A 25,403-nucleotide genomic window follows, 5' to 3' on the forward strand; every position below is an offset into this window, starting at 1 on the left:
GGATGCGGTCGAACCGCGTCCGGGAGCGACGTAGAGGCTTTCTGTACGTTTAGGCTGTCCTGGACTCGGCAGAATATCTTGTCCAAGATTACGATTCTTCAGGAGAGCGCCTTCGAATTGACCGGAAGTCGAGGCAGCGTACGTCGGCGTTGCGGCACCGCTTCCCACTACGGATCCGTTTAATGGTGTGCCCGACCGAATCGCGCTCGGTGCTCTCATAGATCTAAATTTGCAGATCGAAGCGTTAAAATTTATTCATTAATACTTTTGTTATTACTAATTCACTTTTGATTGTAAATGAGTAATTTACAATTTAATCCATAATTACAATGGTAGATTAAAATTTGTTACATTTTTTAATTAATATCGTAAAAATTGAAATATCGAATAAGTAGATAAGCGACATGAAAGATTGACGAATGAAAATGGGATTTAATATTTTGGGAATGTTAGTTTCCATTATTATTGATCAGTGTTTAATTGTAAACGTAATGGATAACAAATTGTTAAATTGTTTACTTCATTTTACTTCATTTGGCGTAAAATGAAGATAATAAATATATATATAAATAAATGAGGAGAATAAGTTTTGGGAATAAAAAACTAAAAAACAGACAAATTGCAAGGCACCTGTCGAGCATATCTAGGGATGGATTCGTGACGGATTTATCGACGGACGGCTGTCTCGATCCAGTCAATCGGGAATGCGCTCTAGCGTATCGATCTACGGAACTATCACGACTGGGCGGCCTCTTATAATGATCTAGCCTGTAAAATGATAGATCAGAACCGATATAATTAAGAAAATATCCTTTGAAATAAGAAGAATATAAAACAGATCCTTAATGCTAGAATTATCAATAATGTGTACTATCTAATTATTATTGAAATGGCATGATTACAGTAAATAGTTATATACAGGGTGTTCCAACAATCGTATTATTCGTGTATTAAAAAAATGTTAACTCCGTGAATGTGACGAGTTTGATACTTCTAGCGTTAATCGAATTTGTTGTATTAATTTACTCGCGTGAACAATGAGCTCAGAGACCTGTCGTTCAGCGTTTGCCCAATGGTATTGGGTCGATCCTGGGGAGATAAAACCCTGCTGTTTCTTCGTATACTCGTAGAACTCGGTGGTCGTTTTGCGTCGCCATCAGGCTCGTATTGTTGTGGAATTTGGGTTTGTGATTGAGGTGGTAATTGCTGCTGTTGCGATTCCCCATATATTTGCTGGGAGTTGTATTGATTCATTTGACTTAGCCCATATTGATTCGGTAACGTCTAAAAAGAAATTGAACAGGATTGATATATATGCACAAAATTATATAACCTACACAGTTTAATCGAAAAGAAGATCTAGTAATCTACTTAATGTGTTATTACCTGCTGACTAGGATAACCTTGCATATTCTGATACCCGTGTGGTCCAACTTGCTGCTGTTGTTGGTACAAATACTGATCGCCCTGAGGTGGATTCATAGGTTGATATTGAGGCTGATTATAGGGACTACCTTGAACAGGGTACTGATTCTGCGGAGCGTATTGCCCTCCCTGGAACTGACTCATTGGCTGATACTGATTCGGTATACTGTTAGGATACTGTTGAATAGGATTCTGAGCCATCGACTGAGGGTACTGCGTTTGATAAAGATTTTGACCGCTCAAGGTAGTCTGGTTCAATTGATTCAGAGGTAGCTGGTTCACCAGTTGAGCTGGAGTCACCTGATTCGCTAGCTCGCTCTGCGATAGCTGATTCTGCGGTAACTGATTTTGCGGTAGCTGATTTTGTGGCAATTGATTGCTCAACAGTTGATTTTGCGACAATTGGCTCTGCGGCTTCATGCTGGCTCTTCTGATCGACTGCATCACGTTACTTGCCGTGGTTGTCGCTGACGTAGTTGTTCCCGACGTTGTTTCTGAGGTCTGATTCTTCATAGGCGTAGAGCTAGGTTGATCCACGCTGCCCCCCTTATGAAGAATACTCTTCGCTGGAATACTGTCCTGAGGTGGTGGCACGTACTTCGGTATCTCCCTGTTACGTAATCTCTCGAGTCCAGGTTGTCGGAAGTCCGGCGCAAATTGCTTCGCCGTCTGCTGAGCCAGTTCCGAATCTTCTCTCGCTTGCTCGGCAGCTGCATCCGCCAACTCGGCTCTTCCTCGCGCAGTGGCTGTTCTCGAGATCGCTATATCCGCCTTCTGAAGAGCGATCTTGCTCGCCCTTTGAGCCGCATTCACCGCAGCCTCTATCCTCTCACGGAACTTGGCCGATCTGATAAGGAACAGATGCTTCTTCTTCTGGCTGGTGATCAACACGTTGTTCTTGTACTTGCCCTCTTCCTTGGTGCCATCGCGGAACGTTGTCACACCGTATCCGTACTTTCGATTATTGAACCATTCACCCTCGTATCGCAAGCCATCGCTACGCTCCGATATACCGAAGCCTGTCCTCTTGTCGTTCTTCCACTCGCCGAGGTACGTCTCGGTTACCGAGGCGTCCATTTGTTCGTCCTGAAAATGAAATATTGTTCTTATACAAGAAAAATTATATTAGAAAATTATTCAGCCGTTTCAACCTCTTTCGTACTACTATTCGCCAAAATATCACAACGAATCTCACCTCGATGACGAAGGACGCATTGCTATCCGTATGAACAGATGCCGAAGCCTGACTCTGCGAGCTTTCTGTCGACATCCACGATGCTGAGCTAGCATTACTCCTAATACTGCCTCCAGTACCATGTTTCTCTAGATCACCTGTACTTCTTTGCTTTCGAATCTTCAATCCCTGAAATTGCAATTATCTTTTAAACCAACCTGTCTCAAATCTCACTATCTTTCTCGAATTTTGATAGGATTAAAATTACGCCTTACCGAAAGAATGCCCTTCTTCAAGGATTTCTCCGTGAGACTCTTTCTCCTTGCTGGTGGATTGTCGCTTCTAGCTTTTAACACGAAACCACCCCTACTGTCACCAACACGACGATCCCTTCTGTCGGTCGGTTCTGGTGTTGGTGCCACTGCTCCGCCATCGTCCGCGCTCCTCAGAGACGTTAAGGAAGCCCTGACGTGCTTTGACGGTTTGTAATGACTCGCCAAACCAAACGGAGCACTCGCTCTCACGCCATAGCCGTGCCGCATGCCGTGGTACCACTGACCTTGATACGTGCCTATGAAAAGTTAGCCTATCGTTAATCACTTGGTTTTCTTAATCGCTGTCTATTGAAAATTCCATTTATATCGCGTTCTCTTATCGATTACATTATACAATAAATCATTCAATTAAGTTTGCGATATTATCAATGTTTAGATTTTTTCTTTTTTTTACCTTTTGCTTTTTATTTAATTTGTAACCACACATGGCGGAGTAAATAATAAAATTGCTTACGCTAGATTAGCTACTATTTGATTTGACTTATAAACGAATTACTCGCATTCGTAAGCTTCTGTATCTTACGTTTAGTTGATAAAAGGTCTCGGTAGACTATCATAAGGGTTTCGCTTACATTTTAAATATTAACGCGAGCGTAAAACCATAGGAAGAACTCAAATCTTTTCTCGCAAGCAAATTTTTCTGTTTATCATCCTTTGATAAATATACATATGCTTACATTTGCAAATTCGTTTAAAGCGTATCCCATTTCCTTTTCCTGGAATATACCAAGTCCAATCAACTACCGACAGCCGCTTTTGCCGCGGAATTTACATATTCCCACCGTAAAGACGAAACTTTGTGGTTCACCGGTTCATGTTAGAAACCGGGTCCTGGAAATCACGTTCCAGGAACGATGCTACATACGGGCGGATGTGACGAATTCCCGGGAACGCTTGCACTTGGTAATAAGGTGCATTGTTTTTGCCAAAACGTGACCGCGTTTCAAAATGTCTCGCATGAGTCACGTAGTGGCGCGCGACTGGCGAGAACAAACGTGTTACGTGTACGACTCAGGGATGGAATTATTCCGGATAACGTGTGGGTGCATTCCTCATTCGAAGAAAATCTAAATTCCACGCCGATGAGATACCGCAGACCGCCTGCAGACCGCTGATCTAGCACCGGCTGAATGATCATCGCACGAAGGCTATCATTAACGGCCACGCGATCTTTCGTGGAAGAATTTTCAATCTTTGTCGAGTTTCCCTATTCGACGCCTCTTATACGCTTTCTTTCTCTTCTTGACGAAAGAATTTGTATATTGTAGTATTATAAGCGTTACGCGGATATTTATGTGGCCATAAGAAATTTCAATTCGTTGATGAGGAAATAAATTTTCATAAAAGCCACAGACCCGTTATAACTCAGGATTTGAAAAAATTGTTCTCAATATCTGTGTAACATATATACATACATATACAAGGAAATTTTTAAGCATTCCGTGTTTCAGAAAGTTTCAAGTTGACTATGCATAGTGTCGGGAAAGTATGATCGTGAAGTTTAATGAACAGGTATATAGGTTAAACTAGAGAGAGTCAGGTAATGATATCGCGTATCTATGATATTGGAAATGTTTGAAAATAATTCAATGCATCTATGGCGCGAAACGTTTCGGTGTAACAACGTTTGAGAAACTTTTTCACGAATTTACATTACGGTCTATTTTATCTTTCGTGACCACTGTGTTAGCACGCGAATTCCGCGCGATTCACTGGAAAAGTATTTCGCTAGGAAAAGAAACAAAGAACGACGACAATGAACACTTTTCAGTAGGCCGCAATGATCAACAAAGTAGCAGAGAGCTACTCGAAAGCGTTTCCATTCTGCACCGTTCCTCGCACAGTCCTGCATTATTCGACCAACAATAATCATCAAAGTCTTCCGTCCGTATTCGTCGGGCATTAACAAAGTACCACGATTGCAACGGGAACGATGCATGTCGTTTGTCGTTCCACGATGCACGTTAGTGATGCTTCTCTCCCTTTATTCCAGTCGTGATTACAAAGCAACCTCCCGCGGATTCGATTCGTATAGTCAGCAACAATGCGTTTCTCCGATAGTACGTACGTGTTTTTAGATTCTCAGTTATTGGACATCAACTTTTGGAAACTATTTTTTCAAGCACAGACATTCTCAATTAAATTTCCTGTCTTTTGAGTTTGTTTCGATCGAATTGTATGGTTACAGGATTCGATATTTTTGGTCTGTGAGAAAAATTCTTTTTTATCGATTATTAATAGCGGAAATATTTTTCGGGTGTCTTTACAAAGAACAATAGTCGAAAATATTAGAAGGTTTTTTCAATGATCAAATTAAGGATTGAGATTGAAACATAGAAATTCATGGACGAAGGGGTTAATGGAGAATAAACCAGGGATAGACAGAAACTTTGTCGAGCCTCGTTAGAACTAGCTTAATGATTATCATTCAATCGTATTTCCTACCGTTAGTTCTCAAGTTTACGGAGAGTATGAAAGAATCATTATTTATATGCGTCATTTTTTATCGTAATTTTATCTCAATAATTCCTTGGCGTTCTTTGACTTATTTCTCTCTCTTTCACTTTATTTTTTCATCAAATCGTATTTCTTTTTGGACGTTTAAGAATTTTTCAAGTTTAAGAAATGTAGCCTGGATTTTTGTTTCAATGGTATTCTAATAATCTTATTAAAACACTAAAAGTAAGAGATTTTAGATTAGGACAAAAGCGAAATTGACGCAAGAAAACTGGCTTGTATGTATGAATCTACTGAGAGGTTCTACCGTAGAATCTGATCATTAAGACACTAGATGTCACTACTCTCATAGGAAAGTTTCTCCCGTACTTATCTCGTTTTAGGAAAAAAAAATCCGCATTTGCTTACATGGAGATCTTGGGTTAATTCCAACACGAAAAAATTTAATTTCTTATAAATTCTTTGTAAATTAATTTACCTAGAGGTTTTTGTTCTTTATACCTAGAGGTATTTTGTTCTAATATAGGGCAACGCTCTAATTGCAGCAATCAACCAGAATAGTCCTAAATACAAGAAAATAATAATCAACGTTAATAATTAAACACCTCGGCTCAGTTTCAGTAGTAAGGCCGCAAATTCGTTGATCGTGCGGTGTAATCATCGTCCGTGACGATCCTCACGATCGCCAGGAGGCTGAAGACTATTAAAAAATTAACGACGCAATTTATCGCGCGATCTATCTATTTACTAAGGTCATTACGAGGAGAGGAGCTGGTCGTCCGCTGATCGATTGCAGAGCGGCAGCCAGCCTCGTTTCAGAAAAGTACCAGGGTCAGGAGAGAGGACTCGGAAAATGGAGTCTGCGGACGGCATTATTGCAGCCGACTGTACATATGGAAACGACTCTCCCTTCCCAAGCGGAATATTATTTCGCCAGCGTTTAAGCAAGTGGGTCATGCCGTGCTTCTCGACACGCTTCGGCTGCCGATGCGAGCCCGGTCCACGAAATTGCACCACCGTAAATCGCGGCTAACCGTGCCTCCTTCTTTTCTACTTTAATTAATTTCGCCTACGATTCGACCACTTGCCGTTTCGTTCTGTTCCGTCAGTGAACGAACGAAAAATCCCACCTCTCCACGGTTCAAATTCTTCTCGTGCCTCTTCGGGCCTTGTTTTTTTTTTTGTTTCTTTCTTCGTTCCATGAAACAGCGAATTTTTCAGTAAGCATCTTGAAAAATGATTAGGAGCGGAAGAATTCCTTCAAATAATCAGAGACGCGTGAATATTTGGCTATAGGTTTGATGAAAACGTGACACGGCTAGGTAAAGTACATTTTTGAGAAATCGATTTAAAATGGACAGTTCGATGAAGTTTATGGATATGGAGATTATGATTTCTATGAATTATACGATTAAGGAAATGTAATCTGTATAAAGGTTTGCATGTATTTAAACATTCATATTTGTATTTCTATTTGTGAGGATAGACAGTCCGAAATAGGAACCTATTAATAGATGTTGTGAACGTTTATACAAATTTATATTTCTATTAATATCCTTGAAATGCACAAAGATGCTCAATCTGATTATTAACAATTTGATTATTTAGCGATGGGGAAATTTTTGACGTTTTAAAATTTGGGCAATAATTCTTAGAGTTTCTAATAAATTATTGTTTATGTACATATATATTTCTTACTATTAAAAGAAGGTTGGAACAATTTTGGCTTATGCGATTCTTTTTGTTAAATATTACTAGGAATAATAATATTCCCATTTTAGAAAGTAGTTTATTTTTAGAAGTAATTTTTGCGGATACCTCAAAATTGCCGATTTTCTTGGTGTGTACCAGTCTTTTCGTAAATCGTTTTGTTGATACGTAAGATGACTTAGAGTTCTAGAGATTTAGAGTGCTTTCCTATCGTAACGAAGAATAGCAAAAATATATCCTGTACAATACAAATGTATAGATAAGGTTATCTATAACTGATTACTTCGTTTACACATTATTTTCTATACGGTAAAAATATTTGAAGTTCCACATGTACATATAATGAGTTTCAAGCGTTTCTTTAACTTTCATATCTAATTCGTTTAACTTTTTTTCAATAAGGCCAAGGAATTGTGAAAGCGAACATATGACTGTTAGTCCATTATTGTGCCTTTTATAGTATCAATCTCTGTAGCATTATCAGTTACAATGGATTTTCGAAAAGTTCTAAATCATTATCTTATATAAACGCAAGATTCTGACTAATTATTGATCATTCCCTTGAACCAATTTCTTATCTTATATAAAATCAAAGAAGCGTTCTAATATTTGTATATAAGAATTTTAACACTAGTAGGAGCATATCTACGACAATTTGTCGTAAATCAATCTCTAAACTGCATGGAACAATTCATGTAATCTTATCGGAATACCGTCGCAACTACGCTATTCGAATTGTAACTTCACAGACTTTCAGAGACCGTTAAGCAACCCTAATCAAATTTCGTTTATACTTCTCCGGTAAACGTACTTCGTCTCCAGCTAGTTACCCTTTGTCCCAGTTGGAAATCCAAAGAAGGTTTACTCTATCCCGAGGAACATCGTGACCATTCGTCATTTCGAATTCTAACACAATTATGGAAATTAGCTTGCCTTCTTCCGTTATATTCCTATCCTAAGCATAGGTCCTGCGAAATCCCAACGGGACCGAGATTAAAATCGCTCGTAGCAACGAGAGACGTTTCGTGGACCGTTTCAGCTATTCGGGTCAACTCTTGTTCGTCTGTTGGAAACGCCTCGGGACAAAAAGTCCCGTCAACGCTCTTCTGTCGACGATTTTTACGCGAATATTGCAATATTCACAATGCAGAAGAATTCGTCGTGGAAAAGTGATATTTTTACGGTTGAGCGAGTGGAAAAATTATTATTTATCGTAGTAGTACGGTAGAGATCACAAATTTCTTTTAATTGAATTTGATTGTGTTAGTGGATCACCTACGATTCGCGAAAATGTTTGAACATATAAAACTTTTATGTACATACTTCGTGCACTGTATAAAACATTTATTTCACTGACGCTGTTAGAAGACACGACTTTCATGACTTACATGGTGAGAAGCTTTGACCGTTAAACTGAAATATTATACAAATATACAAGTAAGTAGTAAAAATACGAAATTGTAAAGAAAAGGACAAAGTACTAATTGTTGAAGATTCTATTTAATTGGTTGGTCATTTCTAAACGACGACCTATATTAATTATTGTCGAGGTTCTAATTTCACAATGTTTCATCTACTAGCCGTCTGTATCTTTCGCAGGTGAGACAAAGAGAAAGAAAGATTGTTCGTTCGTTCTCTCCGTTACGGAAACTTTTACTGGTTATTGAATTTCCGTCGAGTCTGCTTTTCCCTTGCCTCTCTTCGTAACACGCTTGCTCCACTTCGTGGAACTCGAGCAGCGTCGAATTTCGTGCTTTTCCGTTATTCCACTTTATCGTTTCGACTCGAGCTTCTCTCGTTTAAGGCATTATCCGTGTCGTTTTCTTCGATTAGGCTAAGTTTGTTTCGTTCTCGTGTGGTCTTCAAGGATAAGGTCGTCTCTTCGTCCGTAGTTCGACCTTAGTACAAGGTTTACGAATAAATATAATGTAAAAATTATAATGTAAAAAATAAGCTTTATATATATTCTTCATAAAAGAGTCATTCAAATTCTCAAAAGTACGGCATTGTAAATCTATAAAATTTCTATCAAAAATCACGAATTCAGAAGCTTTATGAAAAAAAGGGTCTTTAGGATGTACAAGTAAATAAATACTTGAATTATTATGAAATTTTTCTTTATTTTATTAATATAAGAAGATCGAAATTCCTTAAGAACCATTATAATTATCAATTCAAACGTAGCTAATATTACAAAACTAGAACTAAAGCTTTCCACGCAATTTATTCAATTTACCATTCTATCTTATGTGTCCGTTGCCCAAGAAGATGGTCAATTGGTCATTTGGATTATTCCGGTAGTCCTAATGCGAAGAAGCTTAGAAGTTTATGTTTTACAAAATTTGTTCGCAATAAATACAACTTCATACACGCGATTACAGAACTTCTGATTTTATTCTTTTGGCGGTGGAATGTTATTTCTGTTACGCAAACATTACCCCATATTTCGTGATATCTATGGAAGGCAAACTGCCTGCGATCTAATTGGCGCTGAAAAGCACGTGACCGCGTAGGCGCTGTAAGGTTAAAACACACGTCCGTGTTCGCCGGTTGATTGTCCCTAAAAACGTTTACTACGGGGTCGTTCTTCTATTTATCAAACGACTTCCAACAGTTCCAACTACGAGCGTGTTCTCTATTTACTCGGTTTCCTCATGCGAGCAGGAGAGTTCCAACCTGTTCCGTATAGATTACGAGGGTGAAGACCCTTTCTGGCTTATATCCGTCGTGCATGAAGTATCGCGGCCATCGAGCCACGCAAACTTTCATTCGACACAGGCATGATAGGGAACGGCCGGGTATCTCGCGCTAAAATAATCATCGGTGAATTTCGCCGCTGAAAAATTGATCGCCAGTGGTCTGCCATTTTTCCATTCTCGAACCTCGCTCTCTTTATTTTCAACTTTAAAATTATTAAAAATTGACGACAGTTCGCCCAACAGACGAACATTATATTCGATCATGTATTGATAGCGATTTACACGATCGTGATGGATATTACGATAAAAACGAGATTCTTCGAAGAGATTTCGTTGTCTACGGGTAAACAAAAGTCGGTGTACGATCCTGTTTCGCTACATGGCACTGCCTGGCCCGCCTGAAATAGCGCGGCCACCATCTAAGATGGTGGTTGGTTGCACGTGCAATGAAAATCGCGTTTGTGCTAGTAAGAATTGGCCATGCGAGTGTATTTCGGTCCGCAGCCTCCACCAGATCGTCACTAACCACCCCACAAGCCTGTCGTTCTCATCTGTTTGTTTCTTTCGAATGATACCTGAACGCACAACGCTATAGCGCACCTAGCCCCGATTGTCAGGTCGGATTTTGTACCTGACCTCGCTTCTTCATACGTTCTCGCGGTCGTGTTTCAAGCTTTCATGGAATTCTAACGAGTCTTCACTTTCGTATCTTCGATTACTCTTTTAGTTTTACTTGCTCTCAGAAATATCAAATTGTACAATTACTTTGTCGTGATGTATGACTTATGTATGTATGAATGATATTTTCTATAAATAAGGTGGAAACAGCTCGTTATTAATTGTTTCTTATATCTCAATTATTTGATATTTTCGTAACGTTTATGGTTGATTCATTTTTCCTCAAATCGCTGCCATTTCTATATAATCGTTAAAATTTTTCAAAAATTCTACGCTACATTTCGCACGATGGATTAGTGGAAATAGTCCCATATGTTCTGCTTGCTCGATCGGCGCTAAATCATTCGACTCGCGTACGGCCGTATTTATTCGAAACTATTCACCGTTGGCGGTTCGTGGCCGTTAGACGATCGAGAAGCGGCCAAATAAAAGCAAAATTAGACCATCGAATCTCGGTTATTTCCATCTACCGACGTTATCGCGGTGAATCGTGTATCGGAAGGAAGGTCAGTCTATTTGAAACCTATTAATTAAGTACGACGACAGAGCGCGTGTGTAGTCGTGTGAGCTATTATGCGAGGGAGGCGGAGGCGTAAAGCGGCGGAGGAAAAAAAAAAAAAATAGAAGATTGTCCGCATAAAAAGGAGCCGCGTCTAAAACTGTAACGGACATACTCTCCTCGGGTGGACGATTACTTTCGCACGGGCACGCAACAAACCGTGACGCAAGGCGTTCGAAAAACGGAAATGACGGCAGTTTACAAAGTAGGTGACGCCTGTTTTATCAACGACAGGCAATCCGCCGTTATGATGTTAAACGGGAGAGGCTTTGCACGCCGTACGAGCATCGGAGGGTTGTGTCACGCTCACTAGAGAAAAACTACACAGAACAAAGGAAGAAAAAGCGGATACGAGCTTTCGTTATCCACGCGTGAATCGTTCCCTTCTTTGTGAACCGGGACGAGGCAGCCGAACTGTCCTCGATGAATGGCTCGACTTCGTCGCGCAAACGAGCTCCTCCTGCGACGATGGCTAATTGCATCGTGAGTCGGCTAAGTCCTCCGGGGGTTGTAACTGACGGGCGGATCCGTTGTTCTTCTGTCATCGTTTCCTCTTCGATGGATCTCGAGGGTCGTTTGGCGAGCATTGAGCTTTGCCTAACGAGGGACTATTTCTAGGTATACATCGTTGTTAGAAAGTAATCGGTATACTCATTTTTTACAGGATATAGTTTAATTACAATATTACACGAGTCCACTTTTGATTGCTAAAACTATCAATCCCTAATGTATTACGGTAAATCTACTCTATATTGATGACAATTTACTTAATGGATAATTTAAATGTATACTGTGTTAATTCCATCGGTACGTTATAATGGAAAATAGAATGATTTGTAAAAACTAGGATTTATCTAGACAAATTGAACGATCACTGTCGCATCGAATGTTACAAAATCCTGCTGAAAACTCGAATATCGCGGAACGAAACTCGAATTTCAAGGGTCAAATTCGTTATGCGAACGCGATTAACGAACGCGGCACGAAACAATCGATTCGCAACAAGTGTTTACACCGATCGGTCGTTCGCCATTTGTCGCTGCAACATTAACGCTTCCGCGAGTATAATCGACTCTGACCAACAAACGAGCCGTTCCTATTTAAAATGCTAGAGATTTCTCTTGTCAAATATAGAACCATTTTCATATATACTTCCTAAACACCGTGCAGGGACTCCTCGTAATTTCTTCGCGCTGTTCCTCGACAGCGCTCGAACACGGGACGTTCATGACATTCTACGAATATTCGACCTGCCTTAAAGTTTTCTTGGGAGTACGTTTGAAGTCGCGACAGAAGGTCAAAGCTTGGTGAAAGTCGCGCGCGATATATTGACGGGGCGTGGTAGGTTCAAGAACTCTATTAGCAACGTGAGCGTTCGTGAATTGATAGCGAGTCAACCCGGTCCTCTTCTTCTTATACGACAGAGATCGAGCATCCTGAGTTTACGCATAATCTTCACACATGCACACACACGTTGTTCTAGTCCAGTTATACAAACGCGTACAATCATGGACAGCTGTGTGCGGTAGCATTGGTATTTATAAATAAATGCGTCGGCCACGTGCCACGAGAGAAATGGAATGGCGTTTGGAGAGTGCCTTAACTCGATCAAGAAGCTTAAAACGGTCAGGTCTGGGGGTAGAAGTGACCGCTGGTGGGGAGATCAAGGTGGAAGGAATATGCCAAACGCACGATCTAGCTGCTTCGCACCGAGTCGGCTAATCGTATTTTGTTTGATTTTCTTTGAAACAGCCGGAATTTTGATGGATCTCCCAGAGTTCGAAGTCTTAAACTTCGTCAGCGTTTCTTTGACCGCGAAGAGCGGACGATCGGAAACGAGAATGGTGTAAAGGAAGATATAAAAGACAAGGGAAGCTTCTGTTTAGAATTCTGTTGGCAAGCGTTGAACGACGTTTGCTGGTTATTGCTTGAGAGAATTGTTATTTCGAGCTCTCGTTTCTTCGTGAGATAGGGAATTTTGTAATAAGAGGTTACCACGGAAGCTCGGTTCGCTGGCAAACATGAGAGAGACTTGTATATAACGTTAAACTATACCGTACGTCATATGCGTAGAGGAGAGTCTATAAAATCAGCCACGCGTACATGGCCATGTCTTCTGTCACTGTAAACGTTCTATAAACGTTAGAAAATAAAACGAACGAAAATATCTCTGGTTGGCTACCATTAAGGCTTCTTCGAAACGATAAGATTTTTAAATACTTTGCGCCCGACGGCCGATCGACAGCCATGAAATACATTGTTTCTAATTTTAGCGATGGCTCCGGCGCGCGTTCATTGACGAAAGTTTGTGTTGAAAATAAAAATGAACGCTGGCTGGCAGCTTCCGATGGTTTCTCGCCGTTTCTAATCACGATTTGCAGCCGGTATGGGATTCTTTAATGGGGGAATCGAGGTAAATCGTTATTAGAACGTATCGATATTATTATTAGACCGTTATACACGTCCCGATAATCTAAGGAACGCGTAAATATTTATGTAATCCTCGTGACGTAAATTTATAACATTGTTGTACGAGTACCGCGGTATCACTCGTGTTGCCAAATGACGTGCGCGTTGCGATCAGAATAACGTAGCTGGTAACTAATGCTCAACGAGGAATCCGACAGAGCCGTAGTGGATTTTTCTTTCTCGTTTAAAATCTGCCTTGCTACACGAATAAAAAAGTGTATTATTAACGCTCACAAAAAATAAACGATATATTAATTTACGACACGGTGTCCTGATCTTCTCAGAGCTATTTATTATCCATTCTACTTTTTCTAGCCTTAATCACCGTGCTACTTTACAAATTATTGCGAATGCGAATATAAATACTGTTGCAGTGCTGTTAATGAATCTTTTACGAGCCGCGAATCATGCGCTGAAATGTCGCAACATGTGAAACGTATATTTTTTTTAATATAATTGTATTTGCTATACAATTCGGAATGAACACTATCGAATTGTTTTAAGCCCAATGACATTAATAATAAGAAGGAAAGGAAAGAATCTACAAAAAGGAATGGTAATTAGAAATGTTTTCAAAACGACGAGAAATGATGAAATAAATTTCACTCGGGCGACCGGGTGTCCCATAGTGTCGTTTCATCTTCCGTGAATTCCTCGCGTCGACCGTTAATTAAGGATGGTAATTAAACACCAGCAGGCCACTGATACATTCTGGCGACGATAAATCTGCACGACGCAGTTCCTCGTGTTTCAAGGCGTCCTGATGACGCTTATCGGCCCCACAGTGGGTACGTTTATTCCGCACGACAAGCATTTTTCACGTCGACTTTTGGATCCGCCCAATTGACATAGCTATGCTAATTTGAGGCTAAATACGCCACGAACGAAGTCGGTCGCAAAGGGAACGCAAATACGATGTGCGAACACTATCGTAAATGATTTTATGTTTGCTATATATGTTTTTGCCAACATAATCATGATAATTGTGTTTCGTTACGGTACTAATGAAATTTCTCTCAAAATATTTTCTATAATACACATAATACACCTATGAAAGTATTTAAATACTTTTTGTGAGTCAGTCTATATCGCTCGAGGTTCGATATGAAAATAGAAAACACTCGATAAATATTCCACGGCGGGCGCTGTTACTCGTCCAGACATCGAATAAATTAAACCTAAAAGTATCTTACTCTCGTTCGATATATATCTAGTTGTTGCTCCTCGTACTTTCCTCTTTCCTGTTCTGTTTATATCCAACAACACGAAACCGGTTTCAAAACGATCCTTCAGATCATATTTATTCGTAAAGATTTCGCTCAGCGCCAGTGGAACAAGACGTCAATGATCAGACACGATTGAACGCGTAGCTTAAAGGTATCGAAAGCCTGGAAGTTAATTGTCCGAAAGAAGCATCCAGATCAATCTTTATTTTACCAAATAATTAATAAATTATCGTAATTGTTATTGTAATTATTATATATAATTTATATATAATTATACTGTAATTATTGTAATTATATATATAAATTATTATCACTATTAAATATCAATGTTAATGAATTAACAAGTTATAGATTTCTTGAATCTATATAATATAATCTTACAATTTTCGAATAAGCTCGCCTGAAAAATGTTACTAACAATATTATTTTGATCGTATAACAGCTCTGAAAATACTAAAAGATACTTTCGATCGAGGGGCGATAAGTAAGCGGAAAAAGAATCCCAGGTCGAACGACCCGAAATAATTTCTCGATAGGTAGATCGATTAGAACCAGACGCCGGGCTTAATTCGTTAGACGCAGAAATTCGCATTCATCACGCGAACATCACGGAAACCGAACTCTCTTACAGGAGAGACACTCGTTTCTTCGTATCTTTGACTTTCCCTCTTTCGTAACGTCGAGCAAGCATCCATTATTTAAACGAACGACGTTCTTGTTCGAGGGTGTGCAGCAGCAGTCGTTCAATATTTATGAACTACGGGAAACGAGGGAATGCTTACGAGATATTCGGCCAGGCTGTGATCATGATCCTCGCGTAATGAATCGTGTCCCTGAAGTACACGAACTTTAATTAATCGAACCTTTTCCCCCCTTATTCTTAACTAAAAGATTGTGTTTCGCGTTGTTTCGTGTGTTGGAAATCTTACTATACAGGGTGTGCAAATAATCAAGGTACAATCAAGACGAGGATGGTTCTAGAAAATGAAATTTAAAAAATATATGGAAAATAAAGAATAAAATATTCTTACATGAGGCTTTATTTTCGAAAAGGTCGAATGTTAAGAATATTCTTTGAATATACCTGTACTTAACTACGTCGTAGACGAATACAGATTTTGATACAGGCCACACCCTGTTTACAAGTAACGTTAATATCATACCTAATATTGATTTCTTATCAGTTCCTGTGCTATCTAAGTACATGTCAGCGGTAGATATTAATTTTATGCCTCTTTAGATAAAATTTCCGTTTACTTACTGATTTTGCTTACATTTCAATTTGTGAAACGAGTTCCTGGTAAGACAGAATTTCACGATTACCGAAATATCCTGTATACTGGACTTATTTCCTTTTTAATATTTAACATCGTAACTCTGCTCTCAGATAAATTTCCAAATAGATTATTATCAATCTGGAGAAGTTAGAATTCCGTCCCGCACAAAGATTGTGTTTTCCTTATCCTAATCCTTGCCCGTTAGGTATTATGAGCGTAATGAAAGGGAGGAAAGTTTTAAGCGCCATCGTAAAATTCCTTTGTTCTGGGCTCGTTTCAGGGATACAAGCTCGATATTTTAACATCGGTGCATGCCGGTTAATCAAGTTATATTGCTGCTCAAAGATAGAAACTAGGATGTTTATCGAATCATCGATATGTATCGTTTCGCATTCCCGGTTCTGGTCGCGGAAACGTCTTGTGTTTCTCTATGCCCGACTAAGATCCTATTCTACTTCCTTCGTTTCTGCTCAACTTGTTACTTTACCGAGGAAACTCCGATGGATCTCGTTCGACCAAAGAAAGAATCACGAGCGAAAAAACTCTATTTCGTTTCCTTTAATCTTGAAAAGACAAGACGTCTCTTGTTCGCGGTGAATCGTCTGTTTCTGAAAATAAGAAACAACAAGCGCACACGAATGGCCGGGGTAGTTCATTCAAAATCGCTTTTCCAGCAGCGTAAAATCACGCCGTGCTCGCATCACCGTGTTTTCTTTACTGAAAGACTTGTAGGATCGTTCCTCTCGCCATTCTCCACTCCTAACTTCGCTGATTGCGGGATAATCTCTGTGAGAGCTCTCATGGTTTCAACGAGAGGCGATAAGAATCGTATACAAAAAAAGCAGGAAAGGTATCTCGGTAATCAGTGCGTGAAAAAATGCTCTTCTACAGTGCGCTAAAAAAAGCAGGTAACATTTATGTGGTGTGATTTCAAGACAATTCTAGATATCCATTATCATTCTATACGGCTATCGATGTATTTCTAGCGTAAAATTATTAGATTGGTGAATATTAAATGTCATTTATTTCTTCATAAATTTTCTCCATTGCTTTGATATTCAAATTCACACCACATGAATATCGCTTATCTTTTTTAACACTCTGTATATGTCTGATTTTTCTGCTTTTTCTTTTTTTCGTTTCCATTACATATGCTTTTTTCTCCTTTTCGCTTATGAAATCCTACTGGCTATATCGTAATCGCTTATAAACGTTGCTCTTTCATTAATTTCCACCGTTATCATGGAGGTGGGAGAGAGAGAGAGAGAGAGAGAGAGACAAAACAAATCACTGGTGTTTTATCTCGGCGAGAAATCGCCTTTTAACGCGAACCGCGCTTCTTCCGTTCATACGGTTTCCACGACTGTTGGTCCCACGTGTAAAGGGACAACAGAACCTCCTCGAATTAATTCCCTGTGCAAATTGTTATGTAAATTAGACACCCTCTAGACTTCTCCGTCTATTGAATTTTTATTCAGTGATCTTTCTTTAGTTTCGTTTTCCTTTTCTTCCATTAGAGAAGAAGAAAGAAATATTGTTGGGATCCGGTCGAGAAACGTGAAAGACCTCGTTCATTTGCTTGATCTTTTTTCTCATCACGTTCTCTTTTAACATCGTAATATCGTGCAATTATTCAATATTCGAGAAAATGATCGATAGCATTGATCAACAATCAAAAGGTTCAAACAGGAGGGTGAATCAACGCGGTCTGCATGGATTGCTTTAAAGGTGGAGCGCTATGGTAAGTATAATTATGATATTTGCACGATCTTGTCCTTCTCCACGCGGTTTGCACACACATGCGCTTCCACATTTCACACTCTATGCACGCGCCTTTACACAGCTGGTGCCTGGATACACTTCGACGTGGAATTATTTTCTTCATTCTACTTATTTTGCTTCGTGGCTTTGTAATCAATGACCTTGAAAGCGTGCATTTCAAGAAATACTAATATTTAGACTGAGGATTTTTACGCATTTCCGACAAATTTGAAGGTATGCGCAGAATATTAAAAAGTATATGAAACATTCAGAGTATAGTATTTTCGTTATAATATTAAATACATAGATGAAACAAAACTCTATTCATATTCCTCCTTTTTTACTTGTTTTCATATAATTATGAATTTCTATCAACGACAAACATCCACAGTAATTCGTATTAATCATTATTTTAATAATTCTTTATTTATTTATAATAAAATTATCTCCTACTTCGTCGGAATATTTGCGATCGTCTGTAAATTTGCTATATCTCGTTTAATCGGATGAAGCTACGTATGAACTGTGAAAAGGCTTGATCCGGTGCATTGTGGAAGAAAGATCCAAAAGTAGAAACAACTGCTTCTATTGTTATCGGCCGTATCAGCACGCAGAATAGAAACTTTCTGCGTATCTTCCTCTGGTAATTCAGCATCTTTCCCGAGGCCAAACTTGGCTGAGATTTTCGTGTTACACGCGCACGTGTATTTGGAATATACCGTGACGTATTTTCTCGGTGTTTGCGCGTGTTTTTGTGTTACATTGCACAGCTGCATCGCAGATTTCCATCGATCTTTTAATGATCTTTTAAGTCAGCAATCCTCGGGCGTGTAATCAATCATTCGAACGGTTCGCGGATCTAAACGTTCGAATGGTTACGAAAAGAGATGGATAGAGAAAGAGACACAGTTATTCAACCGTTAATTTGGTTTTGCGCACGAACGAGGACCAAAGCGCAGGAAAATAGCGAGCTTGTAACAGGTATAGACCTATGGAATGGTTGGCCGGTTAATTGTCTTCGGTTCGGTCGAGTAAAATTTATTCTAAATTTTCCTTGTCCAATTTTAACCTGTCTTTCTTCAATTTTCTATATTTTTCAAGCGGTTCAATCGTCAGAAACTGTAGATATGTCAATCAGCTGAATCGTTTAAAAAATTCTAGATAGAATTATTCATATTCAAATTAGATATAAATCTCGAAGATCCGCTAAAAATTGTTCCGCTGTTCTCGATTTGAAAATAACATTTTAATGCACCGAAACTGTAATGAATTTTCCTATACGCAAGAATAATCGTTGACTCAGTTGATTGTCAAAAACTATGGGCCAACCATACTGGAATTACCTAAAAATTCTAAAATTAAAGAATTATTCACACCAGATTCCTCTATTTAAAAGGGAAACTGTGTACCACTGTAACGAAGGGAAATCGTCACAAAGCTCCACCTACGCATCCATGATTCCTAATTGCCAAAAGCGGCACGCCGATCGTCAATTTCGAGAATTTCGCCTACAAACCATCGTATTCGCGACGCGACTCGAATAAGAAGCGGCCTGGCACAGTCACGTCATCTCGGACGTGCGTGCAGTACACGCGAAAATAGCACGATCATTCGGCCGGAATTGGTCGCACGATGAGTTTTCTCGGCTCGTTGATTCCGTGAGACGTCACGAGACATTGGTGCACGTGCTAATTAAACGTGTTTCGATGGAATTTAAAATGTTCACCGGGCATTTCGTATTCCGTGCAACGATCCAGCAGTTCAGTTTCCTTGGTTTACGAGCTACGTTAGCTTCAATGGCGTCGTAAACGAGACAACAGGCACAAAGTGAACACGTCCTTTTAAATCTTCCAGCTACGTTTACGTTCGTCTCGTATGTTCTTATCGTAACGACAATCGGTAATGATCTCTAGATTATTTGTTCTACCTGTATTATCCTTGGCTCATTCTCTGTTACTATGAATTTTTCTGTCTCCCTCTTGCTCTTATTTCAACAAACGAAAAGACTTGCAATGTTTCAAGAAAATTTTTGTGGATTGTGAAACTGGTCTTCTTTTAGCACAGTATATCTTCTTTGTAAAACCATAAAAAAATATGTATTGATTTCATTATTGTTAATTAATGAAAAGTAATTTTTCCACAGACTAAAAAATATTCGGTGCCATAAGGTATAAAAGAAGAAAGATTAAAACAGTTTCTACTGATCTTTACAATGTTAGGAGCATTAGCTTCTTGCTTTAAAATCTTACGGTTACAAAAGCATTTTTCCCAACATTTAGACATGTTCGCCAGTCATGCTGGAAAGATAAGTCATCAAAACTGATGGTCTTAAACTTGTTGCTAGTAACTTTGCTCCAGAAGCTGTTCCACGAAAGTCCCTTTAATCACTCGAAATACCGCGTGGCGTGTAACTGTAATGAAAATAAACAGGACAAGAAAAAAGAAAATCCAAAAGGTTCGAACGGCGCGTACAACATCGTTTAGCGTTTCTTTGACGAGCCCGGAAAACGCAGAAACGTTTTTTTTTTTAGATCAGGCTGCTTGCGTAATATAATTTTCAAAAACGTGTCACCTTTTGCACGCCTCTTGTCGTGCATGGCTAAGAATCTTTCTTTCTTGAATGTATGAAAAGCAGAAGGTGATCTACGAGGAGAGGATCGTCCAGACGTTGAAACGCAATCACAACGTTTCTCGCGTGAATTTCATAAAAATTAGGACATTGGTTGCTCGGATAATTCTTAATTCATTAAACAGACAAAACAGTCTCCTTTTTTGCCTAATTTTGACAGGAATACAGTGACAATTTACAACATTTATATAACATTCTAGTGTGTGTATTATTTATAAATATTATTCATAGAAAATTTGTATGAATGTATTATGTGTGTGTTTATATGTTTATACGAAACTTTTTAAATTTTCATTCATACTATAATGATACACGACTATCATGAATACAGCGATAGAATTTGAAACCAATTTGAAATAATAATAATAATAACATAAAATAATAATAGCTACAAGCCGTTTATTGCAAACGTACACTTAGCAAAAAGTAAAGATACATTATGAGTAAGTTAAAGGCTTAAATATGTATAGGTATTCCTTACTGAGATTGCATTTACACAACTTACACGCGTTATTTCACTGTTCGGCGGCTAATGGGTTAAGTAATGATTTTACAGGGCGAGCATACATCATCGTCGGCGTTTCTTCCTTGACAGGAGGGCGCCGTGAGATCAGAAAACGCGGGCAGCTGGCTCGTTTGGCTCTAAATAAAGCGCTCAAGTGCGGCAGGCGAAATGAAACGCAATAAAACTTATCCGCACCACTGGCGCGTTCCTTTCTCTCTCTCCAACTTCTGTTTCAGCTCCCTCGCCTCTTTTCTAAATCCTCATATTTTCTCGTTTCCCTTCTTTTCTCATTTTCACCCTTTCACGACTCTCGCCGTGCCTTCTTCTCTACTTTTCCCTCACGCTCCGATATTTCATCTCTTCCTTCCAAGTTGCTTCTTTTCATCGTTCCTTCCTTCTAGTTCTTGTTTTTCTTTCGAACTCGGTCTTATTGTTCTTCCCTTGCCGCGATTGTTTCCATTCTTCCGTTCTTCCGCTCACGTTCGAAGTAAAATTAATATACAGGGTGATTAAAAAGTGGAGCAACCGACTATTCTTTTTTACGATTTTCTTTACTGATAGTTACAGAAAAGTCGCGCAAGTATCGCTGATTATTCTTGTCGCTGACTTTAAACGATCAGAAAGATGACAGATCTGGGAAATTCTTAATATTTCAAGATATTTTGAAAATTGAAAAATGTTAAACAGAGCATTTTAACTAAAAAGGGCAACTAATTTAGCTTAATTGTGTAATAAGGTTCAACAGTAAGCAAAAGATATGTTTTATGGTTGAAGGTTTTTGTTATCTAAGGACTTCTGTAAATTGTATGTCATATATTTCGTTATGTGTTTGTTAAGGAATACGGTTCTTCCTTCGAGATTGCAATTATATCTGGTAAAAGTTGATCCAAGATTTCGCGATCGTTTCCCCATGTAATTTCGTAGTTTGTTATCTACGGGTATCATTATTTTCAGGAGTAATCCTGAACAGTATGTTGATGCTTTGTATCACTATCGATCGATTCCGGAATATTAAGCCAACAATGTAATACTCTCTAAGTAGCACAACAATTTCCTTCCAACATTTGGTTATCCGTTTTAGTAACGTTTCATCAAATCCTATCGAACAATATTATTATGAAATTCTCGTTAGAACTGAAATTAATATTTTGTCACTGAGCGAGCAATATTCACAAATAAAAGGAAAAACATGATATGGTCTGTTAAATGTTCATTCGTAATTAACTTGGTCTTGATTTTCAAACAATACGTAAAAACTATGCGTTTACCAAAGTTCTCAATTGAATTAATATTATTAGTAAAACCTTTCTTTTTTTTTGAAACTAAGTTTTCTCGATATCTCGGTGCCTTCAATGAAAAAATTCCATAAAATATTTTCGAATATTTCGTACCACGCCTTATATAATATTTTCTATGTCTCTTTTCTTTTTCTTGATATAGACGAAGATTTTGTTCTCCATCACCGTGAAAATAGTTTCTATAGATGGATAGGGATTGATCGAAGGACGGGACGAAAAAACAGATGTGCCGATCGACGATATATTGGAACAGAAGATTCGATCAATCGCAATTTACTCGTTTATTTCCCGCTAGCGATCCTTCTCTTGCGACGAGGGCCGAAGGTCAGACAGTGGTACAAGAGGGTGATGGATTTTGTTGATCGAATAAAATAAAAATAACGAAGCTATCTCCGTGGAGCGATTAAAAGGAAGAAAATGATCATCGAAGGGAAGATTGTTTTCGTCGTTTCCAAGCCTGGAGATTCTAAAACGATGAAATCATTGGCACCGGAGAGTTGCTTGGTGGTATCGATTTGTCCAAATCCTTTCTATAGCAGCTTTTATTCGTTCCGAACACGAGGTCGACCAAAATAATACTTAACATGGTTCTATTCTATTTCGATTGAAGTATGGATATATTATGCGTGGTTCCTATCGATTATTTAGAACAAGTATTAAATACTTTTCTACGAAGTGTTATTTTATCGAGTAAAAGTTTAATATTAAAAACAGATTTATATAAAAAGTATAATATTGCCGATATTACCTTATAGAATACCAAATTGACAAAAATATTTCATACGTGTCTATTTAATGTCTTCAAAGTGTATAAAAATAAATTAGAGTGTCGAATTCAACGTTTTTCAAGGATAAATTTTCATCGATGTTGGGTGAATATGATTCACCGTGACTTATAATTAGACTACGGATGTTTATGTATTTATCGGAAATTTTTGGCCGCAAGAATGTACAGAAAGTACATGATACACAAAAATACACAAAATATCGATTTACAGGGTGAAACTTTTTTTTTTTATCGAAGTTACTCATAAAGCTATAAACTTGTATAAACATCTAGAGTCTATTTGTCATTTCATTTTTTAAATTTTGTACTTTGTTTAGTTACTTAATCATTTCCTTTGAACCTCTATCTTCTATTAACACAGCGAACCTAACCCGAAACTTTGTAACAACACTTCCTTATACGATACGTTATACGACCAAACGACGACTTGACGTTTTATCGATACAAGGTAAAAAACGCACTATCGGCTCTCCTAGCGAGCCATATATTATACTCGAGAGGTGAACGTCCAAATTTCACGTTTCACTAACATAGGTTACATAAAATCGATGACACGCTATCCCTCTGACACTTTTTCCTTCCCATTCGCTAGCTCATATCCACATCGTCGACGACGCTCGTCTTTCCTACAGCCATAGATCGCCTGGATTTATTTCTTTTTCTTTTCTAGAGTCACGGCAGTGTTTCCCGTACGTGTGCGTACGCGAATCGGGGTCGATCCGTGGACTCGCTCGAAATGCTACAACGGCCAGGGAAAATAGTTGGAGTGTGAGTCACACGATTTTATCGCGGCCAATCTAAAAGTTGCTTTACGAGCCGTTGTGGACCACCGACCGTCACTTTGCATTTCCATGGATCGCAGAAATGCTACACGATGGATATTAAATAAACCCGTCGGAAAGGCGGAAAGGAACTCTGATTTTTATTTCAACTGTGACTTCGCACCGTCTTCACGTTGCTTTCGTGTCTTTTCTCAGACATCATGCCATGCTGTTTGCTGTTTTCTCACCCTGGTTTAGGAATAAGGTTAAAATTGCCTCGGGTACACCGGAGAAATTTCGATTGACAAGTCGAGCGAATGGAAATCCCGATTTCCCCTCGAGGGATCAGAGTCGCATTGATATTACGATTCTTTTGTGAAAAGATACTCGTATCACGAGATTAATCGACGCAATGACGTATGAAAGAAAGCATAGAGATGGAATATAAGGCTTAATCTGTTTGAAGTCGGTGACGCATTACTGATAAAAACAGCCAATAACACAGGTTTCTAAAAGAAATTTTTATTATCAGCTAGTATTAAAAACATATTTTAAAAAAGCTATCTGGGGAAATACGTTACTGAAACGAAGTAATAGACGATATTACGTAAAGATTAAAGCAAAGTTTTATGCATATGATGCATATAGTGTGCCATCACAGATTAATTTAGGAATCAATGACACATGTATTCTTTCATTCCTCGGGCAGGACAGAAATCATCTAAAATCTAAAACATGTATTTTTCATCTCCAAAACTTACTGTTACTTATTTCATTTCCCTACATAAACGGAACAAATTCGACTTCGAATGAATAGTTTGGATTAATTGTAGGTCGGGTGTTTGTTGAATTAGTGGAGGTTTATGTCCGATTTCGTTAGCACGTGACTTTAAAACATCGACTAACCGCACGACGCCCACGAAAGGAAATACCTTCATAGGTTAGAATTATAGGATTCCAGATATATAGCTGGTAACGCGACACGCACTGTCATCGCACGCAACTCGTCGACACGCGACGTTAATTAATACGAACGTTTACTTATTTATTTCTATCCCATGAAATTACTGTCTTTCATCAAGCATGCACAACTTCATTAAGAACTTAAATCGTTATAATAATCTTAATATCGTTGTGATTTATTTCACATTATCATCTTTTGATAAAAGAGTGACGTAATTAAGGAAAATTCCTTATTAATTAAGAAACATGTAAGATTCTTGTGTAGTGTGAGTTACATATATATAATAAATGCTATAATATTTTATTATATAATTATAACATTGCTATCCTAATACACAGTTCGATTTTTTGATATATAGAAAAAACTTCTGTAAATATTTCAAAACTGACAATTGTTTAGATAAATCGCTCATCTAGCAAAACGACGGTATAAAATATCCATAGGAAATTTGTCTTCAATCTCAAAGATTTTCTTCGCGAATTTAGATTAATAAATGAAATATCAAATTATTTGATACGAAATCGAACGAATATCTATGTTTATTGATTATTAAAGCAATGGAAAAGCTAGTCATAAAGATGGTCGTGTTGGCTATACTGCCAAACTGGCAGTGTTCCAAATTTCGTGCGAAAAAGAGACTACGTCTCTAGCAGACAGATTAGTAATTAAAGTACTTATTAATAACTACA

At 38.5% G+C, this 25,403-nt stretch overlaps 2 protein-coding genes and 1 long non-coding RNA gene across 6 annotated transcripts in view; 1 reads left to right on the forward strand and 2 right to left on the reverse strand.

Annotated features, from left to right (window-relative positions):
- LOC100741182 (cytochrome b5) overlaps window positions 1–25,403 on the forward strand; it is a 70,544-nt gene that overhangs the window by 24,593 nt on the left and 20,548 nt on the right. The window contains exon 1 of one of the 4 annotated variants that reach the window (XM_033319261.1): window positions 17,338–17,750. The exons of the other annotated variants lie outside the window; for them this stretch is intronic. The gene's annotated coding sequence lies outside the window, so the exon portion shown is untranslated. Of the gene's footprint in view, window positions 1–17,337; window positions 17,751–25,403 lie in introns of those variants that run through there. 4 annotated transcript variants of the gene reach the window in all.
- The window catches only part of LOC100741061 (junctophilin-1), a 44,960-nt gene that overhangs the window by 5,283 nt on the left and 14,274 nt on the right, over window positions 1–25,403 (reverse strand). The window contains 5 exon segments of the mRNA XM_033319257.1: window positions 29–223; window positions 631–768; window positions 1,052–2,511; window positions 2,621–2,788; window positions 2,875–3,170. Coding sequence (XP_033175148.1) covers window positions 29–223; window positions 631–768; window positions 1,052–2,511; window positions 2,621–2,788; window positions 2,875–3,170 — 2,257 coding nt within the window.
- On the reverse strand, window positions 15,968–20,396 carry LOC112212272. The gene is made up of 2 exons (XR_002946083.2): window positions 20,343–20,396; window positions 15,968–20,181 (listed from the first exon to the last, which is right to left on the reverse strand). It is a non-coding gene; the product is annotated as an uncharacterized LOC112212272 (long non-coding RNA).

Source organism: Bombus impatiens, unplaced genomic scaffold (genome assembly GCF_000188095.3).
Source record: "Bombus impatiens unplaced genomic scaffold, BIMP_2.2 scf_0142, whole genome shotgun sequence".
NCBI classification, from domain to species: Eukaryota; Metazoa; Arthropoda; class Insecta; order Hymenoptera; family Apidae; genus Bombus; species Bombus impatiens.